The sequence below is a fragment of the Barbatula barbatula genome (genome assembly GCF_947034865.1).
Source record: "Barbatula barbatula genome assembly, chromosome: 3".
Classification (NCBI taxonomy): Eukaryota; Metazoa; Chordata; class Actinopteri; order Cypriniformes; family Nemacheilidae; genus Barbatula; species Barbatula barbatula.
The window spans coordinates 7,955,978-7,980,380 of record NC_136764.1 but is presented as its reverse complement, the minus strand read 5'-3'; the positions used below and the strand labels follow the sequence as shown (position 1 = coordinate 7,980,380).

Sequence of the window (24,403 nt, the reverse complement as noted above, 5' to 3'; positions counted from 1 at the left end):
ACAACTTTCAACTCAAAAAATATATATATATTAAAGTAAAAAAAGTCGAGCTAATGGAGGAGTGCAGGGGGGAGGGTGAGCGGAACAACAGCTCAAGCACACAATACATCAGCGCATTATCCCTGCATTGATATCGATTCACTTTAAGTTTGCAATGTTTACATTATGTACATATGCACCGATTGCCAAAAAAACACAGACATTTGACAGAGTTTCACTTACCACGTGCGGCATCTTTTAGCACTTGAAATAATCATGTACTAATATCTGAATTAATAATTACTTCCACATGAACTAATGATGAATGAAGAAATTAAGTAATCAAAAATTTATAAAGGGCCTTAACTAATACTGGAGTCATGAGGATTAATGTGTCAATATTGCCCAAAGCATTCCTGTAGCTCGGTGGTAAGACAGTGGCGCAAACAGCACCAAGGTTGTAGGTTTGAAACCAGTGGATTGCATATACTTAGATGTATAGGATAATGCAATGCAAGTCGCTATGCAAATGCATAGATGTTAATTTTAACTTTTGCTTTGTTAGTTAATGTATTAACACCTGGAAGTAAAAATTACCAAAATGACCTTTACAAAAGAAACTTTGGTTGTTCTGAGAACTTGTAATGAGTACTTTTGTAATTTTTAACATTAATTAACATATATATTTTTATCACACTGCTGAATTAGTGGTGGATCTCCGATTACACATTTTCACCATTTTAATGAGAGTGGGGACAGTGGAGTGTGTGACAATGCAAGAATGTACTAAATCTCCAACTTTGAGATCTTGATAACTTTATATTTTGAGTGATTTATGCAGTTTTTTCCTTTGACATGCCACTACTCTAGCTTCATCCAATTCAAAAACAGGCTAGTTCCTGATCTTTACTTTTTCATCTACTTCTTTAAATCCACTAGCTAATAAGTTTATAAAACACAATCAATCTGGGTAAAGTCATGACATGAAGATGCATTAACATGTCATGAACTAATGTCAGTAAAGAGCTAGTTAAAAGCGCAGTTTTTGATTTACAGTATTTCCGCTTGTCACCATCTGCATAATGGTAAAGCCCGTTTCTTGACAAGCAATGCATACAGAAACGTTGCCACTAGACGCAAGCAGCCCTTTAGCTTGTGGTTTTAACAACACATTAAAGTACAGCACAAGACACTGTTGTCTATAAAGTCTGTTAACGAATTAATAAAATAGATGTCATATTATGGCCCTATATTATTTTTAACATAAGTAAATGACAGAACATGAGAGATGGCAGAGAATTGTGTTTTAATTGGGAAAAATAGGATCTAGGAATTCACTTTAAGTAATAGCCTATTTTACATGTTGGCCCAAATGCATGAAGATGAATGAGTGCAGTAAGAAGATTAATTAGAAACACTGGATTAATATAAAAATATTTAAAACATTTATGAATGCACTTACAAATGCCATAGCAAATGCAATTTTTTTATGTGAATCTCTTTCCTCTATGAATCTTAAAGGTTTCTTGCTGTCGCTCAGCAAATTGAGTTTAAGCCTCCTTTACAGATTTTCTGTAGGACTAGGGTCTAGAGACTGGATATGACATTTGCTTCTCCTTAAGCCACTCTTTGGTTGTCTTGGCAATATGTTTTGGGTCTTTTTTCATGTCGAAGGCACATCCACAACCCATCTTTAACGATCTAGTTAGGGGAGAAAGTTCTTGCCCAATATTTTACGGTACATGGGCCTGTCCCTAAGCCCCTCAATGCGGTAAAGACATCCTGTACCCGAGCAGAGAAAAAGCCCTAAAGCATAATGTTTCCATTACTGTGTAAGGATGGTGTTCTTGAGGTCATAGTAAGCGTTTCTCTCCCTCCAAAAATAGGAGTCAATTTTCTTCCCGTTTGACCACAGCACTTTCACCAAAGCCTTGGTGTCACCGAGTGAACAGACCAGGAACCAAAGGGATTTTGACTCGTTGCTAGGGGGAAGAAATGCCGGTGTGACACCGGGCCGGCTCTGTGTTTACACATTCTGGCTGCCGACAATAATGAGCACCCGCTGAAGCCAATGATTAGCGCTTCATTGAAGCACATGCCCAGACAAAAGAGAGTATAAAGAGAGAGGCTGAAAGCATGGTAGAGAGGAAAGGGGGGAAGAGAATGTTCGGGCAGTTGTGAAGCGCTGCATGAGTACTCGAGTGGATTATAGTAGCGGCAGTGAGTGGCGAGTGAGGAACAGTAACTGTACCAGCTGGGGAGATCGTTGAGTTTGGGTTTATCTTCTGAAACGACTATCCTTTGGATCATCCACCCTATGAAGAGGAGAGAAACGAGTTGATTAATCGCTGTAAAGAGAGTGAATTTGCAGTGTCTGAAAGAGTGAAACCAACACGTGTGAAGATTTACAAGAGTGATTTATGCACAAATGTGGTGAGATCAAACAACTGTTTTCTCTGAGTCTCTGATGGATGAAGTGGTCCATAACTTTGAAGAAGCTTTCAAATTGAACTGTCCCCGTAGTTGTTTCTAGGTCGCTAAAGATTGTGTGCATGGTGTAGAGGAGGAAGGAAAACTCAACGCACCGTTGTTGCCACAAGTCACGAGCACTGTATCCCACATCAACGAAAGGCCAGCCTTACCATTTCTTCTGACGATGCCGTTCTATTACACCCAGAATGAGAACGAAGGCTGGTAAAGTACCCCGTTTTCTGTCTCACCTACTACTGTCCGCCTCACTATCGAATTGTCCGTCCCTTGCAGGGAGCAAAGAGGGAGCTATTGCGACGAGTTGAATGGTGGCTCTGCGAGCACGTCAAACGAATCCGAGCCCGGAAGCTGCCTGCCCTACGAGTTATTCCACGAGTCTGACGACGAGGGAAGTCCCGGCCTGTCCCACGAGCCTACCTAGAGAGGAAAATACTTACCTGAAGAACGTTAAAGTACCTACCGGCACTCCCCCCTTCCTCACTTCATCAACGCTACAGCCACAGGCCCACCTAGAGAGGAATATACTTGCCTGAAGGACGGAAAAGTACCTACCAGCACCCCCCCTTCATTGCGTCCACGCTACAGCCACGAGCATCCCCACCCTTGCTTTTTATCCCTTTTTAGCTTAATAAAAACTTACCTTTTAAACTCATCCTCGTTGCCTGCCTCTTGGTGTTTTCTGGTGTCTGCTCCTCCGGAGTGTGGTAAATAACCCTTGGCCCTGTCACCGGGTGAAATTTTCATTTGATGTTCATTGTCAAAATTCAGAGGAGCCAAGAGGATCTTGCAGGTGCTTCAGGATTTAAATCTATTGTGGGATACCATGCCGTGATACCAATGGTTATGTTTTTTTACTATGGTCCCAACTGTCTTGAAATTATTAACAAGCTTATTCAGTGTAGTTCTGGGCTGATCTTTAACCTTTCTCATGATCATCTTTCCCAAATTTGGGAAATCTTGCAGGGAGCTCCAGAACAAGGACAATTGATCATTTTGTATTTCTATTTCCAAATAATATTTAATAATCGCACCAACAGTTGTCTCTTTCTAACCAAGCTTCTGTCTGTAGCCTATTCAAGGTTTGTGCAGTCACAATCTTGTCCCTGACATCCTTAAATATGTAACGTTATATTATAACACATTTTACTAGTCTATATTACTAGCAAATCTACAAAAAGGTGACCACTGTTAATGCACATTTGCTAAGGTGGAATTTAGAGCGGAAGTGCTTTCATATAAATTGAAATCGTTTTTGTTATGGATGTAACCTCAGTTCCCTGATGGAGGGTCGAAACGACAGATGGGGTTTGATCTTGAGAACCTATCAACTCTGATTGTACTTTTTAAAAGGCCAATGAAATTGGTGAATGGTATGACGCGCCAGTCTCCGTCCTGTACATACGGGTATAAAAGGAGGATGGCGCGGCCGTTCATTCACCTTTGGGTGAGGAAACTGGGTGAAACGTTGTGGCATAAAGGACACAATGTCTCATTCCCTGCATCAGGGAACTGAGGTTACATCTGTAGCCAAGACGTTCCCTTTCTGTCTCGACGTAGTGTCAAACCGACCGATGGGGTTCCTATACGAAACGCCACTAAGATTCACGGAATCACAACCTCAAGCGGTGCAACTCTGACCGGCCTAGGCGAGTCACAGGTGAGCACTGCCGCGATCCATGACCTTCCAGTGAAAAAGGTAAGGCAGCACTTGAATAAGGGCGAGGGCTCTTACCAACAGCCGTCACAGGTGGAGGCCTTCCTACTCTAGATACGAGATGACCGCCTGGCACCGTGAGGGACACCGGGAAGTGCAGGAACCTCGAGAGAGAGGAGCCTGTGCTACGGAGGCCACATCCTACCGACAGGGAGGTGATATGTGGAAATTACACACAGGGTCTTGCCGAATGGGGAGAACTCATGGGAGAATTGTGCTCCACTCCTCGTCCCGTCCAGGAGTGGAGTCTCCAGAGGTCTGATCTCTGAGCAGGTCCTTCATCAGGGGAATCGGTCAGGGGTGAGTTGTCGTCAGGAGCGTTACCTCCGCAAACCAAATCTGGTTGGGCCAGCAGGGCGCAACTAGCAGCACTTGATGCTCCTCTTCCCTGACCTTCCACAGCACCTTGCACAGTTCTGTGAAGCGTAACCTGCCGTGAAAGCTCGTCGGCTGCTCGGTTGAGGTTGCCCGGGATGTGAATGGCTCGCAGAGATGTCACTCTCTGCTGACTCCAGAGAAGGAGGCGTCGGGCGAGCTGAGACATCTGCCGTGACCGTGATGCCACCGTGATGGTTGATGTAGGCCACAGCAGCTGTGTTGTCCATGCAGAGCAGCACATACCTGCCCTGAACGAGGGGTAGGAACCTCTGTAAGGCCAGCCAAACCACCAGCAACTCAAGGCAGTTGATATGCCAATGCTGAAGCGGTCTCATATGCATCAACCCGAGCGGCACTACTGGCGCAGAGGATGCCATATGCCCAGGAGCCTCTGAAAGGTTTTCAGTGGGACCGCTGACTGTGTGCGTGCACTGGTCGAGCTGCCGGAGCACCAGGTCCCTGTGCGTACACAACAGATGAATCGAAAGTCACAAAAATATGTGTTTACTCTCACATCTGAAAGGTATAAAGTCCACTAAAGTAAAATCAGTCAGTGAGGTAAAAAGGAATGACGTTAACGTTTAAATGATGATAGCGTGCGGCACTTTGCAGAACAAAGAAGGTGCGTATCAGACATGCGGGCACAACATAAATAGTTGTAATTGTGGTATTGAATTAAACTCCAGTTTAATAGCTGTCATCAGTCAGATTAATAGCATTCGTCTTGACATTTTAACATTATTTTACTCTGATCATAAATTTTCCATACAATAACATAAGAAACGGAAATTACCAGATTCATTAATCAAATGACCAGTGTCCAGGTCATCTGAAGACGAGTACATCACATCGCTACCACATTCTCAATGGGATCAGTTCACAATGTTATTTGAGGACGTGGCTCAGACGTTTTTTTTTTTTACAAGAAATTGAACGTTGCCAAGACGTCCTCAGAACATGGTCACAAAGTAATGTCATGTGTTAGCTGGGTACTTATATACTACTATCAACTCATGACCTGTTCATGATAAATGCACCAATTCACCATTTACTGAAATTTGCTCATAACCTGTTAATGCATCATTATGTCATGACTTAACCCAGGTTGATTATGATTATAAACGTATCATTTAGTGCATTTCAAGTAATATAGATGAAAAAGTAAAGATCAGGAACTAGCCTTTGTTTTTATTGGATGAAGCTACTGTAGTGCCATGTTAAAGGAAAAACACAATAACATCACTGAAAATATCAATTTATCAAGATCTCAAATTTGTTCATATAGTACATTCATGCATTGTTACACACTTCACTGTTTATGTGATTGCTCCACTGTTTTACTCTCAATGGGGTCAGCTGTGGCCTAATGGTTAGAGCGTTGGTCTTGTGATCAGAAGGTTGCTGGTTGTAATCTCAGTGCCAGCAGGTCATGATTGAGCAAATTTCTCTCGACGTTGTGTCGACCCGACAGATGGGGTTCGCCCTTGAGAATCTATCATCTTCTGACTATTTTGAAAAGGCCAATGAAATTGGCGAATGAAATTTGCATGCCGGGCTCCGCCCCCGGATATGCTCATTCATTCACCTTTTTTTCTTCGGAGCCTTCGCATCGTATGACTTACGAAGCTGATATCTTGACGTGGTGCAAAGGATTGTCCCTTCCAGTGATCATCCCCCCCCCCCCCCCCCCGGCGTTTCAGCAGTTCCAGAGGTGTTCGAGAAAGAGATCATTTCTAAAAGAGCAAATTTCTTCAGCGTGGCATGTCCCGCTGCTCTCGTGGTTGCGACTCCCTCATCGAGGAGGGAGACGGACACGATGTCTGCGTCAGGTGTTTGGGCATCCAACATGCTGAGGCAGCTTTCGTGGAGTCATCAGCCACCACCTCGTCTGCTTCCCGCTTTGCGACCTGGAGCGCCTTCTTTTCGGCTCGCTCCCGTCAAGCTGACTCTGTCGCCCTCTCTTCCCTCGATGGTGGGGCAGCTAGAGGCTATGTCGATGTCCCCCAGGTGGAACGTGCAGTCGCGGTGCACCTGTGCCCGCAGACGGCGGCCACGTGGAGGTCTCGACCTAGACTCCCGTCTAAGCCGTGTAGGGTTTCGGCATCACTGGTGTCGAAATCCTACAACGCCGCTGGACAAGCTGCCTCACCTCTTCATGCCATGGCCATCCCGCAGGTCCATCAGGCCAAGGCACTGAAAGAGCTTCACGAGGGTAAGACCGACCCAAAGGTCATGCAGGAGCTCCGCACTGCCACCGACCTCGCCCCCCGGGCGACTAAGGTGATGGCGAAGGCTTTGGGCCGGACGATGTCCACACTAGTGGTCCACGAGAACCCCAACCCCATCCGTGTTGTGTCCAGTATGCGCCTTGCACCTCTACGTGGACCGCACGCAGAGCTTCAGAAGCTCTGAGCAGCTCTTTGTTTGTTTAGGAGGTCAGCAGAAGGGGAGGGCTGTCTCCAAACAGAGACTGGCGCACCGGATCGTGGACGCCGTCACGACGGCATACCGATCTCAGGACTGCCCTTGCCCGCTGGCAGTGAGGGCACACTCCACTAGGGGTGTTGCCTCCTCGTGGGCACTGGCTCAGGACGCCTATCTGGCAGACATATGCAGAGCTGCGGGTTGGGCTGCGCCCAACACCTTCGCGAGGTTCTACAACCTCCGTGTGGAACCGGTGTCAGCTCGAGTCTTACAGGGTAACACCAGGAGAGACCGAGGGTGGGAAGTGGTCTCCGTAGCTTTGGGCCGGACGATGTCCACACTAGTGGTCCACGAGAACCCCAACCCCATCCGTGTTGTGTCCAGTATGCGCCTTGCACCTCTACGTGGACCGCACGCAGAGCTTCAGAAGCTCTGAGCAGCTCTTTGTTTGTTTAGGAGGTCAGCAGAAGGGGAGGGCTGTCTCCAAACAGAGACTGGCGCACCGGATCGTGGACGCCGTCACGACCCGTGCCCGCTGGCAGTGAGGGCACACTCCACTAGGGGTGTTGCCTCCTCGTGGGCACTGGCTCAGGGCGCCTATCTGGCAGACATATGCAGAGCTGCGGGTTGGGCTGCGCCCAACACCTTCGCGAGGTTCTACAACCTCCGTGTGGAACCGGTGTCAGCTCGAGTCTTACAGGGTAACACCAGGTGAGACCAAGGGTGGGAAGTGGTCTCCGTAGCGCACCTCCCCATTGAGGGAATAGCGCTTACCCAGGGTTCCTACGGTACCGGACGGCTCTCGCCAATGGAGCCGTCTGAGATGGCCGAGGCTACTCATCTTTCTAAAAAGCTCTGGGACCCCTGCCTACCTACTGGAAGGTTACAATCTCGCGACAGCGCCTACGTCTGACTCGCCTAGGCCGGTCAACGTCGCTTCGCGATAGATTGTGACGCGGCTAGTGCTGTGGCGTTTTCAATAGGAACCCCATCTGTCGGGTCGACACAACGTCGAGAGACCGACAGAAAGGGAACGTCTCGGTTACGTATGTAACCACTGTTCCCTGATGGAGGGAACAGTCCTTCATGCCACAACAATAGCCGTCTGCTGCAGCAGTCACGAGATGCTCTCAGGCTCCTCAGCACAAAAGGTGAATGAATGAGCACGCCGGCTCCCCTTTTATAACCGGATATCCGGGGCGGAGCCCGGCATGCAAATTTCATTCGCCAATTTCATTGGCCTTTTCAAAATAGTCAGAAGATGATAGGTTCTCAAGGGCGCACCCCATCTGTCGGTTCGACATTTCAGGGTTATTTTTTATTTATTTATTATTTATTTCATTAGTTCATGTGTAATTATTAAATCAGATCTTAGTACTTGATTATTCATAGAGCCTTATTATAAAGTGTTACCAGCACTTCATGTAGCCTCTGCTGTAAACCCCGGTTCATCATGTTGTTACTTTGTGTACATGAGTTTTTTTATATATGGCATTTTGTTTAGCCCAGTTTGTTTTGAGCTGCATGTTTTTGCTTATGCTGTATTTGTTGTCACCAGTTTACCCTGCTGGACAGGTATAAATATGGGCAATTCAATCATTATGCATCTGACATTTTGTTTTATGGATGTGACATAAAATGTATTTGTAACCACCAATATGTTAACCATTTGTTTATATTTTACTAAACCCTTGTTGATAGAGTTTAAACATCAGAAAAATGTCAGAAAAAGTTTTTTGGGAGACTACATACTTTGTAGGATTTCTGTGAATTAAAATGACCAAAACCTGAAGCAATTTTACCCAACAAATGATGAAGGACCCACAAAATAATTACTATATTAAAATTTTCATGTACCCATTTTTGGGAAATTTGTACCGTATATATTTTTACAATCCTGCAAAGGGCATGAAAAACAATGCACTAAAAATAAAGCAAATACATTTTTAAACTTTTAGGGAAATCACATTGGTATAAGAACCCCCAGATGTTGACATCTGTGCTGTTCGTATAGAAAACTGTTCGTAAATATTTTTCATGGCAATGTAGACATTTTCTTGGAATTGCTTATATCACATGAAACTATTTAATTTACCTCTTAAAACTGGTCATTTATTTAAATTAAAATAAATTCAAATGACAGGATCCTGACAGATGCATTGAAAAGGTTGATTTATGAAAAATAAGACCAACAACTAAACAATTCTCTCTCTATCTCCTCAGGGTCCAGTGCTGAAGACACCGTGTTTGTGCAGACGGGAGCTTCAGTTCAGCTGGAAATACAGAGACCAATGCCTTCTGATTTTTTTGAGTTATACTGGGAGAATGACAAACAAGAAACTCTAGTGAAATTTAATAATAAATATAAGGACGTAACTAATTTTGATCTTGACAAGGTGGATTTGAATATTAAAACCTTTACTCTAACACTGAAGAACATGCAGAAGAATGACAGTGGGGTTTATAGAGCACAAATACCTGGAAGACCAAACATAATCATGGCTGTATATACAGTAACTGTTATTGGTGAGAGCTAATTAATGATTTCAGACATTCATGTAAATATCAGTCCTATCAGACAAATTGTTCAATTCAATTCAATTTTATTTATATAGCGCTTTTCACAATTTGCATTGTTCCAAAGCAGCTTTACAGGGGAAAAACGAAAAACCCAAGAAAGGGTAAAACACGCTACATGGTGTTTTATAAAAATCCAATTATTCTAGTAAATAATATCTATGTAAATCTGATTTCTTTAGCATATTTGCATTAATTGAATGCTTGGCTGAAAAGATGCGTTTTTAATCTAGATTTAAATTGGGCGAGTGTGTCTGATCCTCGAATAATATCAGGAAGGCTATTCCAGAGTTTAGGTGCTACGTATGAGATTATTACTACGTAGGTGCTAATTGTATTTCTATTCTTATGTTCGCAGTTTGGTAAATGGTACAAATTGCTCAATTATGCTCAGCAAAGATTTGTTATTTGTTAATTGACTGTCAGTATCATATGAATTGCTTATTTCTCTGCTTTTGACAACAAGTCAAACCTGTTTATCAATGTGATTGATTACAGCAATGTTTATTATTATTGTTACGGCACACAATTTATTAATCTGTGTAATGTGTCTTTCTTGTGTGTGTATTTCAGATGCAGTGATGGCTCCTGTTCTTACTGTCATCTCAAACTCATCCAGCAGTGACTCCTGCGATGTAAACTTTACCTGTACAGGTCATGACCTCATACTCAACTCCACATACACCAAAAGCAGCTGCTCTCCAGAGAATATGACATCACTGAAGAAGTACACTCTCATTCTGATCTGCAGTGACAACACCATCATCTGTAACCATAGCAACCATGTCAGCTGGAAAACCGAGTCAACAGACATTAAACACTTTTGTAAAGGTAAATCTCTGCTGCTAAAGTAACAGTACAATACAGTGATTTCATCGGGCTAATAACATTAAACATCTTTTTGAATTGACTGTTACTGCAGTTCCAGAGAAAGAACCAACACATCAAGATTCCAGCAAACGTCTTAACTTAGTGATTGGCTGTGTTGTCTGCTGTGTGGTTTTGGTGTTGGCTGGGTTTGCTCTGGCCACATATTGCTGTTGGAAAAGAAATAAAGGTATTCATTTTTGTAGATTTAATATCAATCTTATCAAAGGTAGTGTAAACCTAACCCCTGACACTTCTGAAGAACCTATACCCCCCACAATGTTTTATTCATTTACATTTCATCTGTTTATAAGCCTTTGGCAGACAAAACATTTGTCCAAAGCAACTAATAATTATTCAGCTTTTGTTAATTGTGTTCCCTGGAAATTAATCTTATAACTTTGCTCTTTCAGCTAAATAACAGAAACAATTCTCTGAAATGTCTCCTACAAATCTTTTTTGATGGAGAAAACCATTGATTGCTGACATTAGAGAATTCAGCTATTCAGTCATTAAAATAATTTATGTTGCAAATCATATAGAAATATAAGTGTTTAATTAGCACGTCCTATTATGCGGATAGTAGTGAAATGAAGTTAAACTCTTTTAAATCTATATATCTAAAAAGCTAGAATACAAATGTTTTAATTTAACCCCGAAGATAGACATATTTTATGCCATGTTAGATATGATTATATTTTTTATTTAAGTGGCTAGGATCATGCTTTTAAGACTGTACAATCAATTATTTTTCATTTATAAATATCCAGATGTAGTTCTGAATATCAAAAAATTGTATTGGTGCCAGAAAAAGACAAAGTAGAGAAATTATATTAAGCAATGCTCATACAATTTACAACCCATTCTCGTGAAATGCATATAAATAATACGCCGTTGCAAAATCTTGTTATACGTACGAAAAAGTTCAATTTTGCATGCAAATGTCACACCAATATTTGTGTGCATATGATATGCCCATTTCAGTGACAACAGAAAGACGCTGGTGCAGGGCATCAAATAATTTACGGCTGAAAAGCCGGACAGAAAGTTAGGCGGGGTGCCGGCTGGACTGCTGGCTAGAGTACCAGCTAAATTACCGGCAGCAGTGCCGGTTGCCGGTCTGCACTGGGTGGTTGCTGGACTGCCACCATGCAGAACTGCAGACAGGACTGCTGGGTCAGGCACCGACTGGGACGCAGGCTGCTGGACCACACTGGTGCCGGACCGGGACTTGACTCCCGCACTGATGCAGTGTTTTGCTTTTCTTGTTTGATTAGGAATTTAACTATGGTATGTCGTTCTTACTGTGATAAAAACTGCATTAGCATTACCCAGAGTTGTTCATAAAAAGCCCATGGTTCTTTCACTTTCAATATCTCCATATATCAAACAAAACAAGAAACAACACATATCAAAACAATAACAGCAGTGGAGTGTTATACTGCCAAGATGGCGTTGCCACCGCCACATGCAACATAGGGCATGATGTCAGCTTCACATTCTCTATAAACTCAATTGAAAGAATGTGACATAATTTTCAAATAAACAGCATTTTTCTAAGTTTCGTATTTGCAAATAATAGTTCATGAATTGGCTGCTAGATTATTCATTTGCACTTTCCGAGTTTTCTCTTCTTCTCAATTTCACATTCGCCTTTCTGGCACAAATCTCGCGTGTGGGCAGGATTTATGGCCACTTTACTCTGATTGGCTAGTGAGATTTGGATTGTCAGCTCCCTGACCAGGAAGTTGATACTGCATACAAGACAAAGTTGGTTCATAAAGAAGCAGATTTGAAAACAGGAAAGAGGATGTTTTAATCACAAGAATGCTCATTGGAGTGTCAGAGGGAATACCCTCTGCAGGGCTTTCTGATTGTGGTTTCTGTGAGTTATCTCTGACATGATACTTCTTTAGTTTGTAAACATTGCAAACCAGAGTTGTTCGTTCCCTATCAGGAGTGTAAATTACATAGTCCATCTCACTTAACTTTGGTTCCCTTTCTGTCGGTCTCTCGACGTTGTGTCGAACCGACAGATGGGGTTTGACTTGAGAACCTATCATCTTCTGACTATTTTGAAAAGGCCAATGAAATTGGCGAATGAAATTTGCATGCCGGATTCCGCCCCCGGATATCCGGGTATAAAAGGGAGATGGCATGCTGCATTCATTCACCTTTTGTTCTTCGGAGCCTTCGCATCTGATGACAATCCTTCTAAAAGAGCTGATTTCTCGACGTGGTGCAGCGGACTGTCCCTCATCAGTGACTTCCCCTGGCGTCTCAGCGGTTCCGGAGGTGTTTTTCTCTCTAAAAGAGCAAATTTCTACAGCGCAGCATGTCTCGCTGTTCTCACGGGTGCAATGAGGTGCACACTCATTGAGGAGGGGGAGGTACACGATGTCTGCCTCGCGTGCTTGGGGGTCCAACACGCTGAGGCAGCCGTTGTGGATAAATCCTGCCCGCACTGCGGGCGGATGGCTATTTAGACGTTGCGTCACGGGTGGCTGTGTTCTTTTAAGAGCCTGCCACCACCTCGTTTGCTTCCCGTCCTGTGACCGCGGTGGCTCCGGCGAGCAGCGTGGGTGACATAGGGATTTCCATGAGCGTTAATCCGTCAGCCACCGGCTCGCGGACCGTCCATGCCCCGTCTCGCTTGTCTGGCCACTCCCCAAAAGACGGCACTTCGCCGTTGTCACAGTGCTACATTGAGACTGTGACTACACACACACACACAGACCCATTTACCCACATACAAATATGGACTTGTGTTGGTGTAATGAATATATGTTAATGTCTGTTAATTGCTTTACTTTGTTGCTTTGTGCCCAGGTGATGTTTGCTGTATTTGTCTACCAGGTTTATACCTGTAATTTGTTAGTTTATTTTATTAGTTGGTATTTGGTTTAATAATTTAGAATGTTGAAATGTTAAATGTACTTAATATACCTACCTCCATTTGTTCCAACATGGTATGATCCAAGGGCGGGGCCTAGAATATAAAATGGCTCCCAAACACTCACTCAGGGTGGTTGAAGTAGGTTGGTGTGTTTTGTAAAGACAGTTTGAACTGGACACTATAGAAGCTGATCAGGTCCATAGGATTTAGCTGAACAAGCCTGTAGATATTGTACAGTTTATTTTTTTCTTTTATTTTTGTGTCACTTTGTTACACTGTTTTGCTGGATTCTTTTTGCACTTTGGAGAAGAGGAAACAATAAATCAATCTGTTTCCACCTCACAAGCCTTTGGTCACTGTCCATACCCATTGCCCGGGTCATCCTGTTAACATTTGGTGTCAGAAGTGGTCCGGAACACTAACATTCAACACTTTGTAAGTTTCCGAAGAGTGACAAAGGCTACCAGCATGCCACCCAAGAAGAAGAACCAGCTAGCAGCAGATATTGATGAGGAGCAGGATCAAGGTGCCACATCTGATGATCCAGTGCATCCTGTGGATATCACTAACCCCACAGGTGATTCAGCAGTTACAGCTCTGGCAGGGATGTTTCAAGCATTTCTACAATTTCAGAAGGACAGAGATGAGAGGCAAGAAAAAGAAGCAGCTCGACGGGAACAACAATACAAGGTCCTTACTCATCAAGTTACTCAGTTACAGATGGATCTGGAGCAGAACCGACTAGGAGCTAAGTCGTCTGAACACTCAGTAACTCGAGTTTTTGACCATATGCCTCAAATTTCAAAACTACAAGATACAGATGATATTGAACATTTTCTCACTACTTTCGAGAGATTGGCAGAGGTGTACAAATGGCCAAAACAAGACTGGGCCATTAATCTGGTTCCCCTACTCACTGGCAAGGCAAGAGCTGCATTTGTTGCAATTTCACCTACCTATATGTCTGACTACGAAAGAGTTAAAGAAGCCATTCTCCAGAAATATGAAATCAATGCAGAAACCTACAGACTGAGATTCCGAACTGTGAACACACCTGTTGATGAGTCACCAATGGAGTTGTACGTCCGCTTAAAGGATTTGTTCTTCAAATGGGTCGACTTTAAGGAAAGCAGCAAGACGGATCTGATGGAAACCATAGTTCTGGAACAGTATATGCGTGTGCTTTATCCAGATGTGAGAACATGGGTGAAGGAGAGAGATCCCACTACAGCACAAGAAGCAGCTAAAATGGTTGAAGCCTATGTTGCAGCTCGTAAGGGATTCTCTGGAACATTCAGATATGCTGGCAGCCTACAAGCCGTAAGAAGTAAGTCTGAGGGGTATGGGGGAAGTTCGTACTCTAATAGTCACTCCCAGATTGTACAACCCACCCATGTAAAGATGTTCCCTCAACCGGTAGACACACGTCAAAAGTTATCCAGCAACGATGTAGTTTGTTATAACTGTGGTAAACCAAGTCACATCAGCACGCATTGCCCACTTAAGAAGCCCAAATCAGCCAAGATGTGTTACATACCTAGACCCACCCCTACAGTTTGCAATTCTTCTGGTACAGAACCCACCATTACAGTTTTATTGAATGGGAAGCCAGTAACTGCCCTGATTGATACAGGTTGTGCAAGGACCTTAGTACAGTCTCAGTACATAACCAGGGATTTGTGGTCTGAGGACACAGTTTTAGTGTGTTGTGTCCATGGGGACAAGACAGAGTTACCCACTGCTGAAGTTTATATTGAGGTGAACAAGCAGCCATACTTAATGAATGTGGGTATTGCAGCTAATTTACCCTACCCAGTGTTGCTAGGCACAGATATGCCAGTTCTGGCAGACCTAGTACAGGAGACCGCTTGGTGTGGAGTGGTTACTAGAGCTCAAAGACAGCGCTTAACTCAATCACCCTTAGATACTGTAGAAAGCACCCTTTCAGAAATGCCCTTTTTCACTGAAGACAGTGTAAGTGAATTAAGTGTGTCAAGGGAAGACAGACTGGAGAAACAAAGAGATTTGATTACAGATCTAATTGATGGGCCAGAACAGCTTCAATTTGAGTTAGCAGACCCGGAAGTTGATGACGGTGAGTTTTGCATACTCCATGATTTGGCTAAACTGCAGAAAGATGATCACACGTTGTCTGAATGTTTTCAGAAGGCTAATAAGGCCACAGTCAGCAGCTCACTGTGTGATGAGGTGTTTGTAGTAGACAATTATCTTCTTTACAGACAGTCTAAGGAGGAGGGAACACAACTTTTGGTTCCCAAACTGTATCGTAAACGAGTGTTAGAAATGGGTCACTCTATTCCATGGGCAGGACACTTGGGATTCATGAAATCCCTAATGAGAATCTCTAAAAGATTCTATTGGCCAGGAATGTATAGTGAGGTAAAAGATTATTGCAAGTCGTGTCCGGAATGTCAGTTGGCAAAAGGAAGAGCACCTGCTATGGCACCACTTGTACCTATTCCTGCAGTAGAGACTCCGTTTGAAAGAATAGGAGTAGATATTGTTGGACCTTTTGAAAGAAGCCAGAAGGGTAACAGATTTATACTTGTGATCTGTGATTATGCCACTAGGTACCCTGAAGCATACCCCCTTAGAGAAGTAACGGCTAAACAGATTGCAACAGCAATGTTACATTTTTTCTCCCACGTAGGCATCCCGAAAGAGGTTTTAACGGATCAGGGCCCTAGTTTTATGAGTCGTACACTGCACCAAGTCTATCAACTGTTAGGTATAAAGAGAGTACGAACAGCTGCCTATCACCCTCAGACTGATGCATTGGTGGAGCGATTCAATCAAACACTGAAAGCCATGTTGAAGAAGTTCGTATCTGAATCTGGAAAAGACTGGGATAAATGGTTACCTTACCTTTTATTTGCTTACCGTGAGGTTCCCCAGGCATCCACTGGCTTCTCGCCTTTTGAACTGCTCTTTGCACATCAAGTAAGAGGTCCTCTGGATGTATTGAGAAGCAGCTGGGAAGACAAAGACAAACCACGAAAGCAAAACCTCCTTTCCTACGTCCTTAAAATGAGAGACCAGCTTCAACGATCATCTGACCTGGCTCATCAGAACTTGAAGGAGTCCCAAGCCAAACAGAAGGTTTGGTATGACCAGAAAGCAAGAGCAAGATCTTTTCAACCAGGTGATCAAGTCCTTTTACTTCTTCCTACAACGGAGAACAAGCTGTTGGCAAAATGGCAAGGTCCTTACCAGGTAAAGAGGAAACTTGGGCCAGTTACCTACGAAATCACTATGCCTTCAAGACAACCTCCATTTCAGACCTTCCATGTCAATATGTTGAAGCAGTGGCATAAACGTCCTTCTCAGGCAAGTGCACCACCGCAAGCAGTGAAAGAGCTTTTGGTAAGATTTGTGGAAGAAGATGAGGAAACAGAGGAGCAATACTTACCTATGCATCAGAGTGAGTGCCACGTGGACCTTCAGCATTTGTCAGCAGGGCAACGTCATCAAATACTAGAATACATCCCTGGTCAGTTGTTCCAAGACACACCTGGAAGAACAAACCTTGTCCAACATAACATTCATTTAAAAGACTCAAAACCAATTTACAGAGTGCCAGAAAGACTTTTACAAGTAATGAAGCAAGAGCTACAGTTAATGCAGGAACTTGAAGTTATAGAGCCTTCAGCTAGTGAGTGGAACAGCCCCATAGTGCTGGTACCAAAGAAAGATGGGTCCCTCAGATTCTGTCTAGATTTCAGGAAGCTCAACTCTGTAAGTAAATTCGACCCGTATCCAATGCCCAGAGTCGATGAACTCGTGGAGAAACTTAGTAAAGCAAAGTTCCTCACAACACTCGACCTATGCAAGGGTTATTGGCAAGTGCCATTAAGTCCGGACAGTAAGGAGTTCACAGCGTTCAAAACACCATTCGGTCACTTCCAGTTCAGAGTCCTTCCTTTCGGTCTCCATGGAGCACCTGCCACCTTTCAGAGGATGATTGACCACATACTCCGTGGAGCTGAAGTCTTCGCTGCAGCATACCTGGATGACATAATCATTTTCAGCACATCTTGGCAGGATCATCTGCAGCATCTACAGGAAGTGCTAAACAGGATTAAGTCTGCTGGACTCACTATCCGTCCAGATAAATGTGCCATTGCCAAAGAGGAAACTTGTTACCTTGGACATGTGCTGGGACATGGAGTCATTCGTCCACAGGTGGGGAAGGTTGAAGCGATCAAACAAGCACAACGGCCTACCACCAAGAAACAGGTACGAGCTTTCCTTGGCTTGGTAGGATGGTATAGACGATTCATCCCCAATTTTTCAGAAAGGGCTGTAGCCCTCACAGAGCTAACTAAAAAGGATAAACCCAATACTCTAAGCTGGACAACTAAATGTGAAAGTGCTTTTATAGACTTAAAAGATGCTTTGTGCAATGAAGCCGTGTTGCAGAGTCCAGACTTTGAGAAACCTTTTACAGTTCAGACCGATGCATCAGAACATGGTTTGGGAGCTGTACTATTGCAAGGGGAACAAGGAAAACTTCAGCCTATTGCTTATATTAGTAGGAAGTTACTTCCTCGTGAAACACGGTATTCCACCGTGGAGAAGGAGTGCCTGGCACTCAAATGGGCCATGGACTCTTTCAGGTACTACCTTATTGGTAGGAAGTTTAACTTGGAAACAGATCACAGAGCTTTAGCTTGGCTAAACCAAATGAAGGACACAAATGCCCGAATCACCCGTTGGTTTTTAGCAATGCAGCCTTTTCAGTTTGAAGTGTCATATAGAACTGGCCGGGAGAACTGTGTGGCAGACTTTCTCTCTAGAAAACCACAGAGGGTGTCTCGAGAAGGGGGAGGAAATGGCACAGTGCTACATTGAGACTGTGACTACACACACACACACAGACCCATTTACCCACATACAAATATGGACTTGTGTTGGTGTAATGAATATATGTTAATGTCTGTTAATTGCTTTACTTTGTTGCTTTGTGCCCAGGTGATGTTTGCTGTATTTGTCTACCAGGTTTATACCTGTAATTTGTTAGTTTATTTTATTAGTTGGTATTTGGTTTAATAATTTAGAATGTTGAAATGTTAAATGTACTTAATATACCTACCTCCATTTGTTCCAACATGGTATGATCCAAGGGCGGGGCCTAGAATATAAAATGGCTCCCAAACACTCACTCAGGGTGGTTGAAGTAGGTTGGTGTGTTTTGTAAAGACAGTTTGAACTGGACACTATAGAAGCTGATCAGGTCCATAGGATTTAGCTGAACAAGCCTGTAGATATTGTACAGTTTATTTTTTTCTTTTATTTTTGTGTCACTTTGTTACACTGTTTTGCTGGATTCTTTTTGCACTTTGGAGAAGAGGAAACAATAAATCAATCTGTTTCCACCTCACAAGCCTTTGGTCACTGTCCATACCCATTGCTCGGGTCATCCTGTTAACAGCCGTCTTGCTCCTTTCCCACGTACTCGGACACGATGCGTGACAAAAATGAGATGTCCCTTGCAGCATCGGAGGGTGACGTTCTGGCTTCCCCCGGGAGGTTGAGCTCGGGATGAAACGGACGTCGGAAAGTCGGCCGTGCGCTCTCGGGCTGCCGCGAGCATTCGGAGGCGATTCACAGCACCGCCCACCCGGCGCTCGCGGCTGGACGATTGGTCATCGGGGCAGGGTCCCCCTCGGGTTGATGCACATGAGACCGCTCCAGCACTGGCTACAGAGACGAGTTCCCTGGAGAGCGTGGCACACCGGCAGCAGGCGTATCGTCATCACGCCTCTCTGCCGTCGCATCCTAACCCCCTGGTCTTCAATGACCTTTTTTTTTTACGGGCCGGAGTCCCTCTCGGGCAGGTCTCGAGGCGAGTCATGGTGTCAACAGACGCCTCCTCGCAGGGTTGGGGTGCGGTGTGCAACGGGCAAGCAGTATCGGGTCTGTGGACGGGCCCCCGCCTGCGCTGGCATTCAATTGCCAAGAGTTGTTAGCTGTTCTACTTGCGCCCCTGGTAGTAGGTGCTGACAGGTCGGACGGTTCTACTGCCGTAGCGACCGCCAGGGTGGCGTTCGCTCACGGCAGTTAACGCAACTCGCCCGACGCCTCCTCCTGTGGAGTCAACAGGTGACGAAGTCCCTGCGTGCCACACACATCCCGGGCGACCTGAACCAGACAGCCGATGCGCTCTCTCGTCAGTCGACGCCTCGGAGAGAGTGGCGACTCCACCCCCGCGCAGTTCAGTTCATTTGGGTGCAGTTCGGGCAGGCGCAGGTGGACCTGTTTGCTGAATCCGGCCCATCCGCGGTCCGTTCCCTCTTGGGACCTCAATGTGGTCCTGGCGGGCCTTCAGAGGCCCCCCTTCGAGCCCGTAGGAGGCCGCTCTTCCTCACCTCTCGATGAAGACGGTCCTCATGCTGGCGCTCGCTTCCATCAAGAGGGTAGGGGACCTAGAAGCATTTGAACAGCTTTCTTATAATACTACTGCTTCATGTTCCATTGCGAAGGAAGAGAAAAATATAATCAATGCCTTCATTATGACAGGAGCTGTTATCCTGCGGAGTGGGATGGCTTCAGGAAAACAAGTAGCAATGCACATTATTATTAATAAGAACTGACTACCTGCCTTTATTTTTGGTAATGGGCCGACACAATCAACAATTACATGCTCAAATGGCTCCCTAATATCCGGAATAGGAGAGCGGATTACCAGGTTCGGTTTTCCCGCGTGCTGGCATGTATTGCATGTACGACAATGACAAGCTACATCACTCTTAAGTCCTGCCCTTGAAACAATGTATTTTTTTAAATTGTGATCAATAGAATATAATTTTATAGTATTATTTAATAAACACTGCATATAGGAATTTATAGTGTTTCTGATATTTGACCTGTGTTTTGACTTGCATAACCTTATATGTTTTGCTTATAATCAATATGTTTTCTTGTAAAGCTGTTTTGAAAATTGTAAAAAGCGCTATATAAATAAAGCTGACTTGACTTGATGCCTAGATGCCTAGATCACATTTTCATGCGCTAAACACAATACGCGTAGTCGGTATCATACAGAACCACAACCTGGTACATTCCAATATAATCTATGTCAGTTTTCAGGCACTGTTTGAGCAAATAATTCGAAAAAATAGGCAACATTTTTCTACAGGATCAACAGGATGGATAAATAGTATTTACAATATCTAGTATTTTTCTTTTTTTGGTCTTTTTTGTTTTTGAATTTCCCATCCATCAGGCAGTCCACACCCTTTTCCAGTTGGTGTTGGGAATGCATCTTTTCGTTGATACAAGGCTGTGTCTCAACAGACTGAGATTCTGAAATTATAGCATAGCCTCCACGAGGCATCACTGAAGTCATGAGAACATGACGCTTTTCTCTGCATGTGCACTCTTCAGCTGCAGCGTGAGAGGGTTTGTGTAAAGACAAAAGCGGTTTTGACTGGCTGTGTTTTGTGATTGGTTGTCGTGGACCGCCCCTTTTTCACGTTCGGTATGGACAAACAAATTGCTTTTCGAAAGGAATCTTGTCACATCGCGTTTGGTAAGGATGCGTTGTATGCCTGTGGATCAGTTACCTTGCTTTGTGTGTTCCTTTCCCCATTGGATTTCCTTGCCCTATCGAAGTGTTTGCCTTGTCTGTGCTCTACATTGCGTTATAGCTGTAATTTAGTTTTGGTTCTTGTTGATTACCGTAAGGCTTAGTTTATTCTGTTCCATTGTTTTATCCCCCTCGAGGGAAGTGTTTATTTTCTGTATAGCTATTTAGTCCTGTCCATGTTACCCCATCATAGATTTTAGTTTTGTTCGTAATAGTCTTGTTTCTATTTCACCGCTGCCTGCACTGCACCCTGACAGCAACATTACACACTGCATGAAATGTAATTTACATAATATTGTATGTGTACTCTTAAGAAAAATTGCAGTTTATTTGAAACTCATTTCACATTGTTGCAATTGAGTTTATTTTTTCATTATCAAACATTGTATTTAGTTTTTTTTAGATTTTTTAAATTTACGTTCATTTTTATTGGCACAAAAATAATCCCATTCGCTTCACCAAGGTTAATGCAGAAGAAATTATTGGAGTATCATGCATGCAAACATTGGGATATTACATGCATTCAAAATTGAATTAGGCGTACGTTTTACATGATTTTGCAACAGCATACGATTTATATGCAGATCAATGAGAAAGGGTAGAAATGTTAAAGGTGTGAAGTAATAATACATTCCACATCTTAGGTGGCCGACACGATTTGAATATAGTCCATGAAGGAGTTGGGGTAAGTGTTCATTAACTCTTCATTGTTTTGTATAATAACTGTTGTCATTTTATAATTGTTTTTATTTTTTAATACATTCATCATATTATATTTAATTGTGCATCATTTTGAGCAACAGAAAATATTTTGGGAGGACCGCCATGTATCTTTCTGATTGGTTATTTGTTTGTCTTGATGTTTTGGTGTCATCATATGATGCCCTTTATCCACATGTTCAAGGGGAGTTCATAACAAAAAAATTCACACCAAACATGCTAATATCGTGACATTTTTTAAAATGATAGCTGTCAGGATTTCAAGGAAAGTTGGAAGGTAGTGGTAGGTTGTGGGATAATCAAACAAACCCACAATGGGGAATAATAATAAATTGACTTGACAGGACATGATAAATTGAAAGGATTTAACAGGCATGTGTAGCCGGCAAGCTGACTCCCTCTCTTGGGGGGTGTGGCCAGATATATGGTTGGAGGGTTTATAAGCCGGCATTTGAGAGGATTTGTATTTTCATTTGCACTTTATAAATTTGGGGTTGCTACCCTTGCTAGAAGTCAGGGGTTACTCATGGGAGAAAAACAAAGACAAGACAGCAAACTCAAGGGCATTAAATAAGGAGACTAAAAAAGGATCATTAACAAGGGACGAGATAAAGAGAGGGGCGAGGCCAAAGAAAAGACTGGGAGAGAACGGATATTATGTTGTGACCGACAATAATATGTTTCTCTCCACGCAAAACATGAGGCTCTGTCATGATCCTGACACTAAACCAAGAAAGAAATGACATGATGAATTAGAACCATGACAAATAGCAAAATCTAAGTAAAATTTGTTGGGAATGATAATTTAAATAAGACCATTTTCTGGCACCAGCAAAGACTATAATATTACCTTTTATAAGGGTTATTGTGAGACCATTATGTATTTTTATTATTTGAATACAGCTTCCTTAAAACACAAATCCAAATTAATTTGTCTTTTTAGAATCAACCAATGGATTCCATCAAAACTGAATCACATACATATGATGTTCCAGATCAGGTAAGAATAATATATCATACATGTTGAGTAAATTGAGATTGTTAAAATCAAATAATAGATTAAAAGACCAAAGAACTAAAACAATATATGCAGTTCAGTGGAAAATTACTGCAGCAGCGTTTGAGACATTCATTAAAGAAATAAGGTTCGAGAAATGACGGTGTAATTTTAAAAGATAATTTGATGTTGATCTAAAATGTTGACCCATTACTGTAACAGGCTGGAACATTAGATTTAAAGTAACTGTTGAGGCAAGCATTTTAACACTTTTAACACTTTTTTAACACTCCGGCTCAGAAACGAGAGGAAAAAGAATCCATGACAATCTACCATATGGTTGGGCAACCCCAGAATCAACCAATCACTGCTGTAACCGAACATACAATTTATTCACAAGTGTGCAAACAACCACCAGCTAAGAGACCAGACACCACTTCATCCAACAACACCAGAAATCAAACAGAGGACTGCGGATAGTTACACACATGGAGAATGTCGTCACACTGTCTTTTGGCCAAGTGCTTGTATTCTTTTGCAGTTAGTTGATGATTCGTAATTTAAAACTTGGGATCTAATATATTTTCATGAGAAATATTAGTTGGGAGTAAAAAAGTGTGTTCAAATCAGCTGGTACTGTGATTGTCAATGTAAAAAAGCAGGCTTACCTTTACCATAATAAATGGTATATTAACCTTCTTGCTTCACAGTCCATGTTTTATAAAGATGTATTAATTCTGTAAATGAGTGCAGTATGAATACTGTACATTCCAGTTATAGTATATAACACCCCAGTGGGAAGAGCTCGGTGGTAAGAGCATTGTGTTTCGATTCCTGGGGATTGCACATACTTAGAAACCAATGTATAGGATAATGCAATGTAAGTCGCTCAAGCGTCTTCGAAATGCGTAAATGTAAATAAACAATACTTTAATGAATTGTTTATTTAATAACTCATTGGGAATATTCATGGGTTTCACAAGCGCGAACAACGCATGACATATAATATTGACACTGGAGTGAAGCAAGTTTGAATCCGCAGAATTCACTATTCTAAATTTTAACCACCCATATCAGATTTGTTTTTAAACTATATCATGTTTTCTGTTGTGATCCTAGTCTTGTCTTGGTTGTGTGTACTGTATTGTTGTTGTCGAACTCGTGGGGAGCCAATTTGACAGCTCTGCACGTGTCCGGTATCTACGTCATTTGCCCCGCCCTCCGTGTCTCCGCTAGGCTTTATCACTATCACTTTATCACTCACTCATTCATGCTCTCATGCCCCTGTAGCTCGTTCCCATTAGTCAGTAATTATTTCTCACTTGTAGCTTGTCCCTGCTGTTTAGTTCCCCTCTATTTAGTCCCTCTTGTCCTCTCGTTCTTTGTCAGATCGTTGTATGTGTTTACTCTCGTTCTTGGCTCCTCTTGTCACAGTCTTTGACAGTCACAGTCATAGTCTCAGTCTCAGTCCTGTTCTCCCGTAAATCCCAATGGGTCGAGACCCCTCCCCGCAGGGTTTACGCGGTTGTGTCTCCAGGCTGGTGCCTAAATGGATTATCTCCCCAGTTAAAAATAAAGATCTCTTGTTTGCCCTGCATCTGAGTCTCCGAATATTCTTCCTTGTCTGAGTGTCATGACAGTTTTCATCAATTGATAATTTAAAGCATGTTGTTCTTTATTATATGTAAGGATGGCCGTTGCCGTATGTAATAAATCTAATAAATTTGTGATAAAATAAAAACTACTTAAACG

General features: G+C 43.0%; 1 protein-coding gene across 1 annotated transcript in view; it reads left to right on the top strand.

Annotated features, from left to right (window-relative positions):
- Positions 1-24,403, top strand: part of LOC306892648 (uncharacterized protein) — a 25,331-nt gene extending 928 nt beyond the window's left edge. Inside the window, exons 3-8 of the mRNA XM_079453840.1 lie at positions 9,209-9,511; positions 10,136-10,393; positions 10,485-10,619; positions 21,579-21,619; positions 22,598-22,654; positions 22,952-24,403. Of these exons, the coding sequence (XP_079309966.1) occupies positions 9,209-9,511; positions 10,136-10,393; positions 10,485-10,619; positions 21,579-21,619; positions 22,598-22,654; positions 22,952-23,131 (974 nt within the window). The 3' untranslated portion in view covers positions 23,132-24,403. The remainder of the gene's footprint in view (positions 1-9,208; positions 9,512-10,135; positions 10,394-10,484; positions 10,620-21,578; positions 21,620-22,597; positions 22,655-22,951) is intronic.